Source organism: Saccostrea cucullata, unplaced genomic scaffold (genome assembly GCF_032062105.1).
Source record: "Saccostrea cucullata isolate Sc308-1 unplaced genomic scaffold, CSIRO_AGI_Scuc_v1 ctg3511, whole genome shotgun sequence".
Classification (NCBI taxonomy): Eukaryota; Metazoa; Mollusca; class Bivalvia; order Ostreida; family Ostreidae; genus Saccostrea; species Saccostrea cuccullata.
In genome coordinates, this window is record NW_026925935.1 from 84125 (window position 1) to 104771 (window position 20647).

A 20647-nucleotide genomic window follows, 5' to 3' on the forward strand; every position below is an offset into this window, starting at 1 on the left:
TATATAGCAGGTTTATTTCAGTTATGTGCATAAAGATTCCACGTTCACTGGTCTTTACCCGTTTATGGGTCAAGCTTCTAGCTCATTTATTATACAAGACTCGAACAAAATAACAAATTCATGAGATCAATAATATGTTAAAGAACAACTTTTTAGCGACATCTATATCGAAATATTTAACGTCTTCCGTATGGACGAAAGACTTTAAGTAAGAAATCGTGTGCAATCATGATAAGAAAATTCCTCTGAATATCTTTATAATAATAATAATAATAAAGCCGGAAAACTGTCGTTTTATCTTTTAATTTATTTTATGCACATGTATTACACCACTTATTAATACAAACGGTTTTTTATAAAAGTAATAAACATCAACATCATCAGGTTGAAGACATAGTCTTTTATCTTTCAATATCATTTATATACATGTAAAACAACTGTTTGAGGCACACAAGTTGAAATAATAAAATTTCACAATTTAATGATTTTTTTGGGAAGTAAGTTGAGAACATCTGTAGAATGCAGCTCCTTTTGCTACCACTAAATCTGGAACCGACGGAAAAAGAACTGTTCTTTTCGGAAAACTTCGTTTTAAAGAGTCTTTCACCATCTTTGGTTTTGAATATATGCCTGTGACACAAAGACATTTAACATCTACTTCGGTTTTTTGAACAATTTCTGTCTTGGCTAAATTAGATGCAATTTCTGCTACCTTAGAAAAGCACGTCATCAATACGTCTTTCTTAACGAAAAGAGAAGTTTTTCCTTTAGAGATCTCTAATCTCATTTTATCATTATACTCTGACAATTTCAGTTTTTTTTTCGGTAAAGTACCTGTTTCATTTTGAACTGCATTTAAGAAGTTAGATGAAAACTGAATTTTTATATCTGTTGTGCTTTTGTCACAATCAAGCTGCCACATTTCAAAACTTTGCATCATTGTATAGTAATCACCCGGATAATCCCTTTTCAGTCTATCTATTGGTTTCTCTGAAAAGATTTCAATCAAAATTCGCAAAAAGCGTTTGTCTGGTTCGTCTTCCCCATAATGCTGGAAATTTTGGTAATATATTGTATCCGTCTTGTGACTAAAAGCTGTCATAAAACTGATCTCGCATGCATCTGGCAAAAACAAAAAATGAAAAAAAAAATAATAATAAAAGTTAAGAAAAAAATAAATAAGAATAATAAAATCAAAAGACCCACTGACCAAAAGGTTCAACTGCTTCAGTTTTTTTTTCTTCTTAAACTCTATACATTTTCAAATTCCAAAGACAGATATCTTTGAAACAAAATCTCTAAGATATATATATATATATATATATATATATATATATATATATATATATATATATATATATATATATATATATATATATATATATATATATATATATTATTATTTCAAATAGATTCTAGTTTTGAAATTCTGAAGTAAATAGATTTATTCTGGTTTTAAAGAATATGAAGAAGGATTTTCTATTTTGCTAACGTGGAAATGTACTCTGAAATCGAGTATGTTATCTCTATGAAAATTAAAGATACATGACTGTATTATCTTTTAATATGCGTTTGCTAATAGGTCATCTTTTAGAATTATATGTCTTTTCAATATATTCAGTCAATATTTTAATGTATACATAAAAGGTTAACCATGTGTAGATCTTATTGTTTTATATGCAAAGTAATTATAACTAGAGCAAAGTTCGTTGCAAAGCAACGAGTAGGTCTTCCGTCCTGTTTTGACCGGAAGTGACGTCAACAAAAGAAAATAATAAGCTAAGTTGTCTCCATTGACTTTAAAAATTCAATTTTGCGTCAAAACCTTAAAAAATAAGCTATTTTTGGCTACTTCCGGTTTGACCAGAAGTGATGTCGACGGACGGAAAATTAAGTTTTTATGATTCCAGTGACATGTGCTATCCAAAAATATGTCAAGAACGGCAAAAATATGCATTTTCGTACTACTTCCGGTTTGACCGGAAGTGACGTCGCCGGATGAATTTTGACGATCCAGATAGATTAAGCTTAGCATTTTGAACAACTTTGCTTCTTTGACATATTACAAATTCTCAATACTTTTTGAGATATAAAGGAAAAACGTTTGGCCCCTCTCGGCCCTTAATTATAGGGACCAGCCCTTTTTTCGAGATATCGTTTGAAAGATCAAGAAATTTTACACTTCTTTTGTTCTATATGTCTTAACGAAATATTTGTATGTAAAAAGATATCGAAGAAAAGGTGTTAGAAATTTCAAAATTCTGGACATGCCCCTTTTCGGACCATAGCGAGCGTCGGCATGCAGCACTTCCGGTAAAATGAAATACGTATGTCACATCTACATATATTGATCTATCATTGCTGAAACACTCAAGTTTCTATCCTAAGCCGTTTTTGAGAAAACTAGCGGACAAAGTGACCCTCTAAAAATCACCAAATCGCGAAAATCTCAAAACCGGAAGTGACGTCATCAAAACAAAAAATTATATATCAGGTTTGTTTGATGTTCTATCAGCCCTGAAAGTTTCATGAAAATCCATCGAGCCGTTTCTGAGAACTCGCGTGCACAAAATCGGTAAGAAAAAAAACAATAATAATAATAAAAATAGTGGAAAAGAAACCTAAGAATAACAAGAAGGTCTTCCGCTGAAGACGGAAGACCTTAATTCAGTCATACATGTTCCAACATTTAATACTGCATAGGTTGTTCCGTCAATAAAAGCTAAGTTTTCCACGTTGAAATTGTGGCACAGAACTTCTTCTTTTACTTCATGTAAAAAAGGTGTTACGCTTAAACAGGCAAACAAAATGTCAACCTTCTTCCTTGGAGATTCGGCTTGAAAAAGCTGAAAATAGACGTACACTCATGTATAAAATCAAATCACTGCTTCCAGGTTGTAAATGAAAATATGTTTCTTATATTTACCAAAATGCATTTCTTTAATTCTAAGGATGACATGTATGTAATAAATGTAGTCATTTTTATGGCCAAGTTCCGCGAATTTTAGTTTAAAACTTTTTAAAGATGGTGGCCTATTTCTGCCCCCTACATGCAAGATAAATTATGTTAACATGCAACATAATTATGTAGACATGCAACACATTTATGTCAACATGCAAGTTTATTTTGTTGACATGCAACTTACCAATCTTATAAGAAAATATAATTTAAATATTGGTAAATTTACTTCTAATGCCTGTATCTGACATTTTTGATGCAACATAATTATGTAGACATATGCGACTTATGTCAACATGCAAGATAATAATGTTATCATGCGACTTATTTATGTTAACATGCAGGATAATAATGCCAACATACGACTTATTTATATTAACATGCAAGATAATTATGTCAACATGCAACTTATTTATGTCAACATGCAATATAAAATTATGTTAACATGCAAGATATGTAGTTGATATGCAAGTTATTATCTTGCATGTTCACATAAATAAGGTGCACGTGAACATAAATATCCTGCATGTGTACATAATATCTCGTATGTTATGTAATGTTATGTTATGTTATGTTATGTTATGTAATGTTATGTTAACATAAGTATCTTGCATGTTGACATCAATAAGTTGCATCACTTGCATGTGTACATAATTAACACGTATGTTGACATAAATATCTTGCATGTCAACGTAATTATCTCGAATGATATCATAAGTTAATTGCATCTTCTAATATATATGTAGCATCTTGCATCTACGATGTCAGATATGGGCGTCAGCATGGGATTTTACCGTACCCATATTTAAATCAGATTCCCTTAAAATATTTGTATCTTGCATGTCAACATAATGATCTTGCATGTAAACATAATTTTCCTGCAAGTTGACATAATTTTCTTGCATGCTAACATAATTTATCTAGCATGTTGAGTGCAGAAATATGCCACTATTAAGTCATACCTTTAAACATATTTTTCATTTGCCTAGTATTCTCTGCATTCAGGTAAACAAAAAAATTACAGTGAGATTCACAGAAGAGTTTCATATTTCCACATTTTTTCCCATCATTTTAAATTTCAAACATGGTAAGGCGTTCAAGTATTCGAGGTATTCTCAGCGACCAAATTAAGTTTTCTTTTGAAACTAGTTTGATATATAAATGCTATGACTGTGCATAATATTAAAAACGAATAAATCGATGTTTTGGTAAACAATAAGAATGTTTTAAATATAAAATAATAAACTTACTAGGCCTATAACACAAGAAAAGAAGTAAGCAATGTTATATATCTTAAAATAATGTTTGTTTGCCCTTTTCCGACCCAGAATAAAGAAAATGAGTCAGTAGGTAGATGCGATTTTTTTTATTTTCAAGGATATATAAAATTAATGCTGAAATTTTAAAATCTAATTTCCAAAATACACAAAAACAAGAGACCCAGGTCACATGAGTATGAATCATCGACTTTACAACTGTGGTGGTTTGAGCCGTGGATCTCGGCCTGGATAGCTCAGTTGGTAGAGCACCTGACTGGAGATACAGGGGTCCCGGGTTCGATTCCCGGTCCAGCCATACATTTTCTCCTTTCCTGTTACACAACAATTGAACTTGGTTCATGTTTTCACTTTCAAAATTAAATCAAAATAGGCCCGCCCTTACACCAGAAACCCTGGCCAATGGGCCAAGAAAATTCACAATTTAGGAAGAAAAACTCTTCCTCAGCATAACTATTTAGAAGGTTTATCGGCTAAATTCCAGGATCAAAACATCTTTACTTTGCATGTTTAATAATTAAAGCTCAGCCTTTACACCAGAACCGGTGACCCAGGGGCCACCCCGTTTGTCCGTCTGTTTGTCCGCAGAAATTTAAACCTTGTTTTTAATTTCTGATAAGTAAAAGCTAGGATTTCATATTTTATTTTCTTATTCCTTATTCCTATGAAGGGACATTTTTAGGGTACCAACATACTTGACCTCTTAAACTTGGAGTTTGAACTCCCTTTTGCAAACTTATAACAAACATAAACCTGGGGGGATATGGATGGTTGTTTCTTAGACCTTGATACATCAGCTATTTAGCAGGCATTTTCATACGTACAAAATTTATTTGATGATTTGACCTTGACATTAGAATTAACCCGCGTTTGAAAAAGATTATTTCCTTTGTCATAACGTCGTAGGAGCTGGGGCGTTCATACTTCACGTGAATATTCCTTTTAACCAGAATTCCCATATCATGTAATAAAATTTACCTATTTGCATTAACAATGGAGTTTGACATACTCTTGCAAAACTTTAATTTTGATCCAATTTTTAAATGGTTGATTCTATAACTATCATATTTCAAACGTTTTTCCTGATGACAAGAACATTCTTTGAATACAATTTGCACTTTTTGTCCTTGACCTTAGAATTTGCTGACTTTCTTTTGAATCCCTTAACCTTCTCTATAACTTTTAAATGTATAGACTAGATCTTTCATATTTCACAAATTTAATCCTTGTGTCAAGACCTTTTGGTATGCATCAAAAACTTTGTCCTCATATCCTTGATCAGAGGTTATACCTTCTTTTTAAATCCCTTAACATTGTGAATAATGCAATAATTTCTGAATAGTTAATACAAGGCAGTTATTTTACGCTGATACATGTATATCCCTTATATTCTTTTATCTCTCGTCTTTGACCTTGGAGTTTGATCTTTTTCCTACGTATGGAGCTGTCATAAATGGAATATATTTTTCACAAACAAATCTTGCCTTAATAATAGATCAAATTAGTGTACTCGATTACTTAACATTAGTTTTAATACCTGTTTGATAATTTTCTTCATAGCCTCGTGTTTCTTCTTTCCCCAGCGATTCGGGACGGTAAATATGAAGTGAATATCAGCAGGAGGACTTTTTGACTTGTAAATTTTATCATTGATTTCATCTTTGGCACTAGTTATGGCACATTTAAGGAATTTTGTGATAATTTCTTCTGCCTTTACTTTTTTATCATTGCAGTCTCTGACATATATCTCATTATCTTGCTGAAAGATAACATTTGTCAATATCAAAATAGATAAACAGATAACAATTCTCTTCAATGTAACACAAGAGAGTATTTAAGGACAAGAATTATTTTTGAGTTACACACTTTGAATGTATATTTTTGTTAAATAATATGATTTTTAATATTCTGGAAAATAGTAATTAAAAAACAGTGCAAAAAATTTAAATGTAATACCTCGTCTTGTTCTAGAAAAAGGTGATCAAAGTAAATGTAGTTATCTGCAGTTCTTTTTTTGCAACAATCTATGTACGTATCAAGAGCATCATAGCCATAGACTACAACTTCTCCGTTTTTAAGTAAAAGTCTCGTGGTTGTAAATGGTATTGGAAATTGGCCACGGGTTTTCAAAATTACTTCTGCAGGATCGTCTCCTTTGGAAAAGGCAAAGCCACAGATTCTATCACCTAATTGAATGCCTGCCACACATATGTTTTTAAAATCCTCTTGAGAGAATCCAGAGGAAGCAGTACCTTTATTAAAAAAAATAATACATGAGAATTCAAAGATGTTTTAATGTAGCATTCAAACCACATGTAAATTTAATGTATACTCTTTAAATAAATATGAAGAATTTTTCTTATTCAATATCCACTTTACAGTCTTCGGAAGCCAAACATATTTATAGGGGAAAGCAAAGAATCACATTGTTAGCTTAGTATGCTTTTGAAAATACTCGTTAAAGGTGCATAGACACAAATTTGAAATTAATATTTTCTGTATAATATCACAACTTATATATGTATTATAATAGCATTTCATAAAAAAATATATTAAAAATCTTATTTCATCTATGTTATTGGAACTTTAAATTTTTAGACGGGTTTGATTGACACATTCTTGTACTTTCACAATTTTAATTCTATTCTTAATACTTAGGAAAGTGGCAATTAAAATATATAATTCGTGATATTATACAGAAAATATGAACTTCAAATCTGTGTCCATGCCCCTTTAACATCGATCAGATCGGATCATTAACTATGCTAATACGAAACTTACACGTATATGCTTCCGAGTTTCCTTGACTTCTTTCTTGTACATCTGTAGGTTCTGAAAGTAAAATCAGCGTTGATAAAACAAGAAGCCCATGAGCTTAAAACGGGCGCCAAAGTCAATATGGTTCTGTCGCTCTTCATCAGCAGATTCTATTTAGAAAAAGGATTCGTGTATTTGACTTCAATAAAAACATTTGACTGCATATTGTGGACCCAAATTCTAGCCTTGAGGGGACTGTGGTTAATTCAAAGTTGCATCCACAAAACTTTGGGATGCGTCATTATAACTAACATAACCTTGCTTTTGTCTGATTGTTTTTTCACTGTACACAAACCTTTTGAAAATATCTGCTTTTAGCCCAACTCTTACCAAAGTGCCGTGATCGGGAGTTCGAATCTCGGCCGCGACTGGCCTAAGTCGATAAAAAATGGGTAGCAACTGCTTCTTCGCTTCGCCATGCACTCGGCATATTAAAGTGAAAGTTGCGGGTTCTTCGGATTAGATCTTATAAACCGTGGCCCCATGTCAAGAAGTTGGCACGATCAAGATTCCTCACTGCTCAATGGTCTTAAGTATCGAGCACAGGTCAAAATTTAGAGCCCATCACAAGTGTATGGTATCTATATGCGTGAAAAATTTTCAAATGGGACATAAAACATTATCAATTAATCTTACCATTCCTTTCAAAGTGATTCATAGTTTAATGTTACAGGGGACCATGATCAGAATAAAGTTTACTTGTATTTACACTAATTGTAAGTCACCTGCGTGGTACAATAATAATCATGAGCGTCTGATCCAGAGTCGAGGAATAGGGAGTTGATCTTTACGTCGCGGGTTCGAATCCCAGTGTAAGACGAGAAGACATGTTTTTTGGTTAAGACCTTAGAAACCGAAGCCCCGTGTCGCAGAAGTTGCTGGAACGAAAAAAATTTCTTAATGCTCAATGACTCTGAGGCCCGAGTATATGGTAAAGAAAAATTCATCTCTCTATCGGCAAGTGGTGACGGCTTCATTTGAGTGTAAAATTCTCGAGAGGGATGTTAAACAATAAATAAGCAAAAAAAAAAACACTACCTGAAGATGCTTGCAAATCAATGTGACTCATAATGGCATTGTCAATGTTGAGAATAAGATATGTGGTGTTTCCCCCTTACATATTCCTTATATAATTAAATAATCATGTAATACGGCCGCATCAAGCACCTTGGTCACACTTTTAATATATTTGAATCTGCAAGACCTTAGGATTCTTTCAATTAGTCCAGTCAATTTAAATTTTACCTGTAACTAATTGCAAAAGAAATAATTTTTTTTGCAAACTACTCTTTAGTGTATGTAAAACAACATATAAAAAATCTAATTTTATCTAATGTGCAGAAATATTATATTTTTGTGTAAGAAATTTGTTGAGTGCGCCCTTCGTTTTCTGTCACCGCTGTGCTGTCATAGCGTGCTTTCAGTGACGTAGTCATTGCATATACATTGCCTAGATGACGCTAATTTATCCTTGTTTTATGATATACATTGACACAAGTGTGTAAGCATTTTAATCAATGTGACCCTGTTGTAAAACTATAACAACAAACGAGACGTTAAACTCCTAAAATTGACAAAATACAGGTACAGCCGAGAAGTCTCAACACGTGTCGTCGTAATCTGAACGTCATGCATTTGGGATTCATTTAAAATTCCTGATAGGGGCCGTAATGTAATTGAAAATAACATTTGATCAAGAGCTTATTTGTAAAACATTATTTTTATGGGAAATAATTAACAAGTAAGGTAGTGAAAATGATTTTTTAACACCGCACTGCTTATTTTGGCTTTCTCAGTGTATGGACACCCATTCTTGTTAAATTGCCATTAGTTATCGTCATGTGACGCTGTAGGTATATCTAGTTGAAATTTTCCTCTCATTTTATTTACACCTGTTCTAATATTCTTTTGAAAATGGAAAGACAAGAAAAATGTGTCATTTGTGAGTCGGGGGATCAAACTGGGCTTGTTTGTCTTCGTGGGAAGGGCAGTGAAGGTATCAATAATGCTGCTGAGAAAAGGGGTAGCCATATACGCACACATCCTGGACAATATGTACACACAGAGTGCAGGCGTCAATTTACAAATATATTTGAAATCGGGAAATATCTTAGAGAGAGAGAACAAGGCAAGTCAAATCCTCCTGCTGAAAGCACACCTATTCTCAGGTCAAAACAGACTTTTTCATTCCGTGACCACTGCCTCTTCTGTGGACAGACTGCCAAACTCAACCAAATAAAAGAGGGTATGATGTATATCCTGTGCGAACTCATGATTTCCAGACTAGTATAAAATCTATCTGTTCTAAAAGACAAGACGCTTGGGCAGACCAAATTTATGGTAGAATAGAAGCTGTAAATGATTTGCATGCTGCTGATGCCATCTATCATCAAACATGTAATGTCAATTTTCGCACAGGCAAAAACACTCCTAAAATATTTTCAACCTCCTCGACCGAAGCCAAGAGAGGAAGACCTGTTGACAGTCATATTACTGACTGTAAAAATGTAAATCTTGTATAGAATTTAAGGATATCCACTCCTCAGCCAAGAAGGATATATAAATCAAGTTAACCTGTGAATGAAAAGGTATTTTCTTCTTCTCATGTGGCAGTTTGTAGATATATTCTATATAGTAGATATATTTTACTTCATATAAATACAAAGTTAATAGGTTTTCAAATAAAGGGGCGCAATATATACCCATGGATTTTCCAACAGATTGTTGAAAGACCTTATCTTCAAAAATACTACCCGATATATAGATATTATCAATCAGAAACTAGAACATTTTTTCATATCAGCCTAAGAGTACTTGTTTGTACAATCAAAATGTTTTCAACAAAATTAGCGGTATTTTGCAAATGAAGAAGAGCGAATGAAGTCAGAAACATACAAGTATAATTTTTACCCCCCCCCCCCCCCAAAAAAAGGTCAACGATGTCAAAAAAAGGTCATATGATAAGTACAATTGGATGCGGCCATTGTAGAGGAACAAGTTGCTCCAATTCAACAAAGAGCACAGATGATGGAGACGACACAAATTAATTTAATAAAGAAAAATTTAGACATTCTACTTCTTGTTCATAACGCCCCGTGGGGATCCGGGTTAGAATAGGTCCTCAGTACCCCCTTGCTTGTCGTAAAAGGTGACTAAATGGGGCGGTCCTTCGGATGAGACCGTATAAACCGAGGCCCCGTGTCACAGCAGGTGTGGCACGATAAAGATCCCTCCCTGCTCAAAGGCCCTGAGTGCCGAGCATAGGCCTAAATTTGCAGCCCTTCACCGGCAAAGGTGACGTCTCCATATCAGTGAAATATTCTAGAGAGGGACGTTAAGCAGTATACATCAATCAATCTTGTTCATAACTGGAAATTGACGGGAATAGAATTTTTGCATTCATTTGACATTTTGTTTAACAGAATATTATTTAAACTGACAATTCTCATGAAAATTATCAATGCTAAAACAGTAACATACATGTAAGTGTACATATAACCTGGTGGTCAGTCACCGTTATGGTCAACATTTAGGGTATCGAATAAATAGTATTTCATTAGGGGAAGGTTTCTTCTCAGAAAAAAAAATTAAGATAATGAAATGAATAAGATTAATGATATGATTTATTTTCAATGCCATTGAGACTGAAGTGTCAAGTTTTTTTTCTTGGAATTCTTTTGCGGGAAAATACTGGGGAAAGCTAGGGGCACGCCCCCCCCCCCACCCCCCCTTCATGTGCCCCTTCCCTTGGTTTCTAGTATTTCTAAATTGATAAACAGTACAAAACCTCATTGTAATAGAATATATTTCTTATACATGTATATATATTTGTATATTTCAATCTTATTAATGAAAACTACAAATATTTCCAGTTTTCATTGTGTTTTACACTAAAATTAGAACATTCCTCCTCAAAAATATTCTTAAAAAGTCAAATTATTATATGAGAATTTTACAGTTATTATTTCTTACTAAAATTTAAAATTGCCAAACTAAAAATTGTATTCTTATTTGATTAATAATGAAGAAAAGCTAAATCTCCAGTTTTTGTCGGTTTTTCGATCTTTTTCTTGTTTTTGGCCCAAAAAAAATGTTTTTCCACTTCATGTAGAACATTAGATTTTTTTAATGTTGTAGTACACATATTAGTGAAGTCAAAATCATTGAAAACAATTCTTTTGCAATTAGTTGCAAGTTTAGCGATTTTTGGGCTAAAATGACTGGACTAAATGTAATGTTTTCATTCAATAGATATATTTATAAATAATCCCTGCGTTGAATTTTGATCGCTTTTTTCCAGAACTATACTATCCTCGGGATCAGAATTTAAATTTTAACCACGTGACGATATTGTAATATGAATATGTTTAACTTTCTTGTCTTTAAGATGTTTTATTTAATTTATACCTATTTGAATGTAAAATTGTGATCGCATACATGTATATCCCAACTCTACTCCTGAGGGTCAAGATTTGAAAAAAAAAATAAATTCACAATAACATAATGATTTAAAAAGGAAATTAGATTTTTTTTTTCCATATAAATTTTGTCCCCCGCTTTCGTGAAAGCGATGGACATTAAATCTCATTCGTCGGTCTGTCACAAAAAAACTTAAACCTTGGCCATAACCTTTGAATGAGATGAGATAAGTCTTTCCAGTTTCACAAGTGCATAACCTGTGACAAGATCTTTTCAAATATGCTGATTTCCTTCCCTGACCTTGAAGATTGACCCACTTAACAAAACTTTTATCAGTACCATAATCATTTAATCATAACCATTTATCATTGCCATAACTACTTCTTTTAGAGGAAAGTTAGGGTTTTAATATTACACATAAATATAAGTACATTACCTGTAACAAGGCCTTCCTAAACATATTATGTTTTTTGACCCTTGACCTTTACATTGAAGTTGGACTAATTCTAAAAACCTTTAGACTTGGTCATACTTTTTGCATGAGACGAGTTATGAATTTCATTTCACACATGTGTATTACCTGAATTTTTAACCCTGTAACCTTTACTTTCAAGGTTAACCTACTTTTCAAAAGTCTAATAAAAAATATATTAAAAAAAAGTAAGGTACACATATATGATAAAAATATGTCATAAATAATGGCTCCCCATCCACTAAGACACCGGGTGGTGGTCATGACTTAAAACCTAGATACATATCATTATGTCATTGAAAATTGAATTTCAATTTCATTATCATTGTTATGTAAGAAAAGACATCAGCAAATATAAATATTATTCTATAAAAAAAATTTCTCAATTTTTTTTTTTTACCTTTAAAATACTCTTTATGATATCGGCATAGGTGAACTAAAATTTATAATACTGAACTTTTCACGACAGTTACTTGTGTGATACGCACACGTAGAATCTACTTACCTCCCTCACAAATGAGATGTATTTGTTCAGTCCCTTCAGTCCCTTCATAATTTTCATCTATAATCAAAGCAATATAATATCTTAATTCCTATGAAAATTGAAATGAATTATGCAGTATAATTGGACTTCTAAAAAATGATTTCGCAAAATGGCTGTGCCACTTATGTCACAATATTTTCATTATATATTCCTTATACAAGACAACGTTTAAGTTTAGTATTTGGTATACTGGCAATACTGGATACTCCCTATATATATTCAACACAACTCTTTTGTTAAAATTTGCTTAGGTGGCCTCATCTTATCCCGATCGTGTAGGACTCATTTATGAACATTTTTTATGAAAACAATATACATTTTCACATTTTTAAGGGCAGGATAAAAATTAGAATTTTAAACAGAAAATCCATTGTAACGCACGACTAGAAGATGTCACCAAAGCAATAAATTTCCTATCTTTAGGATTATATCAGTATCTACCAGGCCTATAAAGCCGTTTTCAAGAAATCGCTAACTCAAAATAGATAGAAATTAGTACAACGATAGGAAAAAAGAAAGTAATAGGAAACAGTAAGGTCTTCTGTTAGAGATGCTTAATTGTTGTGTGTGTGTGAGGGTGTGTGTATGTGTGCTTGGGGGGGGGGGTGTCTCCGACTGATTTCATTAGAAATTATATTTAATACATTGATATATGAGTATTTTCCCATACCCAGAAAAAGTCGGGGGCACCACCAAACATTCAATCACATCGACATATCATGCAAATTAATAGTAAAGAGCCTGTGCGTTCGGGATGGTAACCTGCCCCTCCCAGATACCACGTGTCTGTTTTTTACTCGTTTAAACAATATTCTATAGACCGATGGCATCGTTGTTGTTTTCTTATCGCTGTTTCGCTGCATGATGTGTTTCCTATATTTCCTCTATCTATCCTTTTAAATAAGTTCGAGATCAATTTATTTTATGTTTATCTTTACTTTTTAAGCTTGAAAAAATCTTTATTTGACAGTATGATAATTTCTTTTTGGGTGGTTATTCTTTTTCCATGAGAAGCCGTGGTATCTAACAGAGATTCATATTAAAAATTGGAAAATTTATTTGAATTGGATATTTAATGTGATACGACCTCATTTAACGACTGATTTTCCACTCAATTTTCTAAGAGTAATGCAATTGACTAGTTTGTAGACTCATTCGTGGCAAACTACTGTAAAAATAATTTCAGAGGTTTTTATTTTTATTTGTAAATTAAAACAAACCGAGAACAAATCATTCTCTTTCTTACTTTAAATAAATATGAGTGCCATTATATGATACATTTTTACACCACATAGAAATACGTGCATTTTTAAATTTCTCAATCTTAAAGATACAAGATATATTAATCAACATATTTCTTTATCTTACCAGACTTCTTTTTCTTTGGATGCCGTCGTCGAAAATAGGAAAAAGCGACACAAAATGCAATGTTGATGACAACTGAAACTACGAGTGCAGTGAGACAGGCAAAAAAAGAGACCCTACAATAAAATATCAACTGACCTATTTTCAAAATTTAAATGGTTTCTGGATGTTAGTATAAGACGTTATGTCGCAGCTGTCGGAAAAAAATATAGTACCCTCATTTCTGCAATACACATTTTATTGTTAATGTGTATATGTGTATCAACAGTCATATAGCATTAAATTTGTGAAATATTGCATAACTGAATTGTACATCAATTTATGTTTCATTCAGGCAAAAATTTATGCAGATGTATCGCTGAGCGTTGATTACTGATTGTTTAACAGCCTTGGTTTTCATAAGAAAAAGCAAATTAGTTTTAGTGGATAACCCCCCCCCCCCCCCAAAAAAAATAATAAAGTGAAATCAAACAAAAAAGCATCATGTTTTTTTTTTACAAAGAATACAACTAATTCAAACAAAATCATATATTGTACACAAAGGAGAGAGAGAGAGAGAGAGAGAGAGAGAGAATGTGTGTACTTGTCTTCTGTTAAATTATCACACTGCGCTCCAGTCCCGTTTTCTGTTGCCTGGCGTTGAATGGCGTTTTGGTAGCACTGTTGATCTGAAAAAGAAAATATCAAATACCGGTATCTTAAATAGAGTAAGATCATGCAATGCATGTTTCAAACGTTATGAAAAATGTGTATTATTATATATTTACCTTTTAAATGAATTTCGCTCATAAAATGTGTTGAAATTAAGTGCACCAAGTAAGTGAGGTAAATGAAAGTAACGTGCTCGTAAGTGTTATAGTGAATATATTAGTGAAAATGTACGTAACAGAATGAATATACGTTCAAGATAGATGCAATTTTCTGCTGTGTTTAATAATAATATTAATGATAATTATAATAATAAATATTAGTGCTAATTTATGATATTGAGGACACATAGTATGTGGTTTTAGTATAAAGAATACTAGAATATTTATAGCAGTACTCCTTGACGACTTGTAATAATTTTCATAGGACTCTAGAATTCAAATACTACTAGTGAATTGTAAAATCAAATGTTTTCGTGGGGTCAAATTTTGTGGTTTGAGGAAAGAATATGGGTTTGTGGGAATTTAATTTTGTTGATGTCAGAAGAAATTTTGTGTAGTAATATCTTTGAAAAATTACATTTCATGGTAGATATAAAATCGTGGGTCTCTTCATACATGCAAAACAACGTAAATTAACCCCCACAAAAATTAGTGATTTCACAGTATATTCAGATATTTTGTTATTTAAAATTTCTTATAATGTGTTTATTGCAAGATATTGTGTAACTTAATCTTAAGATTCAAAAACATTGTGTATCTCACAAGTCTTGAAATATTAAAGTATTAGAGATTCTTACATTTAAAAGCCTCGTTTGAATTGAATCTGAATGGACAATCTGTGCAATTCAAAACTGCATTATCCTGAATTCTTGTTCCAATAACGTTATACTCTGCACATTTATGCCCTGTAAAATAATAAAAGAACAATTCAATTTGTCCCGAAGAAATGGTTGATTGACTTAGACACATCTAATGCACGTTTCAAGTGCTAAATATTTAGAGATGTGTATATTTTACAAGCACTGTTGGAGACTTTAATTTATAGCATTTTCTAAATGTGACGTAAAGTACCAATGCCCTTTCATAACATCTTCTAATTCTATTACGAAAAATGTCGCAAATCAGTTATTAGTACTTTAATGAGATCCGCGATTTTAACTTAATATCCGTCTACACGGTTAGGATGGTCAGGGACAAACTTTACGTCAACGGTCAGTTGTACGATCCAGACTATGACGAGGAGTTCCAGAATAGCGACCCAGAGGAACCCGTGAGAGGACCCGCCCCAACGGAGGAGCCCGTCAGAGGATCCGCCCCAATGGACTTCACTCATTTAGGACAACCAGGATACTAGGGATTTGAGGAGGATGGACGCCTATCCTGTGGTGAAATATCCTCTTTTAAAATTGTTTCACTTAATGTTTGTGGTTTAATAAGTAAAATTAACTGTACAGAATTTATCGAATATTTCACAAATTATGATATCATATGCGTAAATGAATCTAAAACTGATAACACAGATCATGTAATAATACCTGGTTTTAAAATGTTTGGAAAGCACCGTCGCGAGTTATCTCGCTTTAAATCGGGTGGTATTGTTGTTTTTGTTAGAGAAACACTCGTCAATTCATTAGAACTAATAGATTCTGCAAGTAAATATTGTTTATGGTTAAAATTCAACCTTAATTAAAAAAGTGTTAAATGAAACATTACTTTTAGGCGCCGTTTACATACCACCTGAAAATTCTAAATATGTATCTTGTGATGTTTTTGAAGAATTGGAGGAATATGTTCGTTTTTCTAACAACTCGTAAATTTGTTTGTTTAATTGGTGATTTTAATGCAAGAACTGGAATAGACCATGATTACATTACTAACTGTGACACTTATTCTGATTTTTTACCTGAAAGTTTGTATGTACAATATTAGACTTACTTAATATCCCACCGCAACGGTCATCAAAAGACCTAGTCAAGAATAATTTTGGCAAACTTTTACTCGATTTTTGTAAACATACTGATCTATTAGTTTTGAATGGTCGTATGGGAAATGATAGATGTATTGGGAAAACTACATGTAAAGGTATTAGTGTAATAGATTATTGCATAGGTAATACTGAAATTTTGACTGTTGTTAAAAAATTCGAAGTTCATGATTTTTCGAAACTTTACTCTGATTGCCATAATCCTTTTCATGTAGAACTATCATTGACAATTAACCAAGAGAAACGAAATACTAATAATGAAAATACATGTAATAGCGAACAACAAGAAAAGGCTAAAGGTTGGAATGACGAATTGCAACACATTTTTCTTGAAAAATTAGGTCAGAAAAGTATTGAAATTAACAATTTATGTGGAATTCTTGACAATATTAAAGAAGAATAAATCGATCTAGATTTTGTTGACAAAATTGTAGACGATACCTGTAACATTCTTATATCAAGTGCAAAAGAAACTTTAGGGATAAAAAATAATAATCGAAGAAAATCAAAGATAGATTTTCACCAACCATATGCATGGTTTACAATAGAATGTTACAACGCAAGACAAACATTTCGTAAGGCTAAAAAACGCTACCAGAGAAATAGAAGTAACGATCTCAAAGACTATATGTATAGCAAAGAAAAAATATAAAAAAAAAATTGTTGAACATGTGTGTAAATAACCATGAAAATCAAACGAAAGAAAAATTGAAAAAACTAAAATCAACAAACCCGAAAGAATATAGGAAAATAATAACTCTGGGCAAAAAAATAGAAAAAATGTAAATGCATCTGCTGAGGAATTATATGATTTTTTTTAAAGATTTAAATATGGAAAAAGATAATGAAATACCTGACTATGTTTATCAAATGAGGATATAGATATTCTTTCTAATTTACAGTGTAATGAGTCTATAAATGAACCGATAACTTGTGATGAAATAATGCAAAGTATAAAAAATCTTAAAAGAAACAAATCATGTGGAAGTGATGACATATACTATGAATATATTAAAAGCTCATGCAACATAATGGTGACCCTCTATCAAAAAATATTCAACAAAATTCTTGACAGTGGTTGTTTCCCATCCGATTGGTTGTGTGGTGAAATAATTTTTATCTATAAGAATAAAGGTGATGATACTGAACTCTTTCAAATCCAGACCAAATATAAAGAAATTTAAGCAATGAAAAAATTAGGTAAATTTTTATTGATTGTCAAGCAAAGCATAGACGAAATTAATTGACTTAAACTTTAACATGATGTTTTGTACTGTTTATAATGCACGTATTATATTTTTTGTATGTGTTTATACCTTTTCCTACCTCCTCTCTACAATGTATGTTTGTACATTTAAGAGAATAAATCATTGTCATTGTCATTGTCTACAAATTCTGTTGACATGATCATTTTTGCGAATTAATATTGAATACGAATTTTTTTCTAACCAAGACAAACGTTTCATATCATTAAGCTTAACTAATTGTAATTGATTTAAATATGAGTAAATAATTTCTGCGATGGTGCTTATTTATTCAGTGTTTATTTGATCAAAAGCAATGTTGCATACACAGTATTGTGGGGGGGGGGGGGGGGGGTGATCGTCAATAAGAATTAAGGGTTCCAAAGACATATTAATAAATTAATAAAAACTGAGAAAATAAAACGTTTCTTATTAAAAATATTTGATTTTTATTATGGGAAAATTGAAAGAAAAAAAATATCAGGCATTTACTCAAAAACTAAAACTTACTTTTGTGCGATGTTTGTGTTATAAAAACATAACAATGAGTGGATTGTAACGATTACCATGTAAACCATGTTAATAGGTTTCGATGATCTCCATCTATGAACAATGATAAATTTCTGCTTGAAAACATTTTGAAAAAGCAGTAAATAGCATTCAATAAAAAAATGCGCATAGTATCTTGATATGACAGCGTAAAATAAGAAACCTAATTTTTTGAACCGTATGAAAGTAAATAATTACATTTTTTGATTGCACTGTCAGCTACATGTATTTTGCTGTCCATCCAAAATATTTCTTCAGACCTATAAGCTACTGTCCGGCAGTTTGTTATAAATAAATTACACAAAACAATAAGTGTATTAAAGCTTGTCGAAATTGTACGTATAACAGAATCTAAAATATCGACCAGTTGATATTTTGAAACATTGATGTTTGAAAACTTGAACATTTTTATGTTGTTTTGCTTAACTTACCAAGTATTTCTGTAACTGGAGCACATACTTCAACTGTTTGATTTACTAGTTCATTGATTAAGCAGTGGTACTGGAAATTGTTCCTCTCAGTACAGTTCTGGTTTATCTTATTGCAGTTTTTCTGCAGAGATTGCTCTTGCCATTCCTTCCTGGTCGTTGGACAGTGGTCAACATACTTCAACGTTTCATTTGATGTTATGCAGGGTTCAGATAAAACATCCTTCTTTAATAAAAAAAAAAAAAAACTAACGACACAAGTGCAAATGCATCGCAACATATACAATTCTTCTTTATTTTAAGAATTTTTTTTTCAGTAAAGATTCCACAGGGAATTTTTGCATCTCCTGAAAGCCAGAAGTAATCAATTAATTATAATGAACATATTTGCCATAATAAAAACAACTGGTAAAGTCAAGATAAAGTCTCTGAGGTTCATCAGGTGAACTTAAGTTTCTTTGTAAAAATAAAACACTATCTAAAAGCCAATATTCATGTATGTTACTTGGTTTTTTGAATTTTTGAATTTAAAAATCAAAATAATCGCAACCGCTAACTGACTCTTGATATAACATATAGAGATCTGTTTCTCATGTCCCGTACATAGATTTGTGACCTTCACTTTCTGCTTTTAGACCGCAAAAAATAAAAGATATTCATAGTTTATTACATTTTTACCCGTGAAATACTGTGATTTATTAATTGAATAAAACTGATACATGTATCCTGTCACAGTGTGAAAGGATATCAAAATGATATCCTGTCACAGTGTGAAAGGATGTCAGAAGTGCGGGAAAACTCTCGATTTCCCTTCCAATAATGAAGATTGAAAAATATCTTCCTTGACCTAATATAGATAGATGGAAATGAATAAACCATTCTGACAGCGAATAAAACTGTCAAAATTACCAAAATTATGTTGCTAAATCCATACTTACAGTGTTTTCACTTCACATAGCTATGACGTCTCAACCGCTCAACTATGACGTCACGAGCCTATGACTGTATTACAGAAAGACAGATGCAAAGGAAAAATGAAAGAATTTTTTAATAAAAATGTAATAAATAGAAAATTCAATGTTTTGTAGTTGAATATTGAATTTTTTTCACTCTTGTAAATATCAAAAATCCTGTTCTATTCTTTGAAAAATTCCATATTCAGATACAAAACATTGAATATCCTCTATTTATTCCTCGAGACATAGGCAAAAATTTAAAAAATACAAATTAATCTATCTTCTTTCCGTTTAATCGTTTTTTCCTTAAATATTTCATAAACAGATAATATTTCCTTTACTTTAATATTCATAAGCCATTTCTCCTTTTATGTGCGACTATTAAACGCACTTGCAGCAAGATTATAATTATAGATGAAACGTTGTAAGTGTAATTCACTATATATCGTGCGCAAATAGAAAAATGCGAACCTACCACTAATAGTGTGAGCAGAAGTTTGACAGTTATATCAGCAGTCATCCTATACATTCGTTCAAGGTATCCTGTAAAACAAAAATAATTTTTTTTTGCAACATGTATAATTTATGCACTTCCTATTTCATAGCTTTTATTGCACTAATATACGCATGAATAAAAGAGATGTAACATCGATATCCAATTTGAAAGTTATTGCCCTAGCTCAAAAGTCTGTGTCATATGTAGAATTCTTTATGTATAAGTTCTGTAATAGAATGTCAGCATTGGATCATAAAGACAACAGTAGTACAAGGAGTCCCGCTAGTGCGGAAGATTCTGATTGGCTGAGAGAAAATCACGTGATTTGATTGGTTGAGGGGAAGGGGGGTCAACTGAGTGCAGTCCTAACCCTAACTAACCCTAGCCCCCTAACCCTAACCCTAGCCCTAACCCTAAGCCCCCTAACCCTAACCCTAACCCTAACCCCCTAAACCCTAACCCTAACTAACCCTATCCCCTAACCCCC

General features: G+C 32.1%; 1 protein-coding gene and 1 non-coding gene across 2 annotated transcripts; one reads left to right on the forward strand and one right to left on the reverse strand.

Annotated features, from left to right (window-relative positions):
- Positions 1-294: 294 nt before the first annotated feature.
- On the reverse strand, positions 295-20209 carry LOC134270108 (uncharacterized). Its single transcript, XM_062752283.1, has 11 exons — positions 20140-20209; positions 18712-18934; positions 15301-15408; positions 14437-14521; positions 13857-13969; positions 12450-12506; positions 7018-7068; positions 6193-6488; positions 5774-5995; positions 2678-2846; positions 295-1122 (listed from the first exon to the last, which is right to left on the reverse strand). The coding sequence occupies exons 1-11, from the start codon at positions 20191-20193 to the stop codon at positions 479-481; spliced, it is 2022 nt and encodes a 673-aa protein (XP_062608267.1). The 5' UTR covers positions 20194-20209; the 3' UTR covers positions 295-478.
- On the forward strand, positions 4461-4534 carry Trnas-gga (transfer RNA serine (anticodon GGA)). The gene has a single exon. It is a non-coding gene; the product is annotated as a tRNA-Ser (tRNA).
- Positions 20210-20647: the final 438 nt, after the last annotated feature.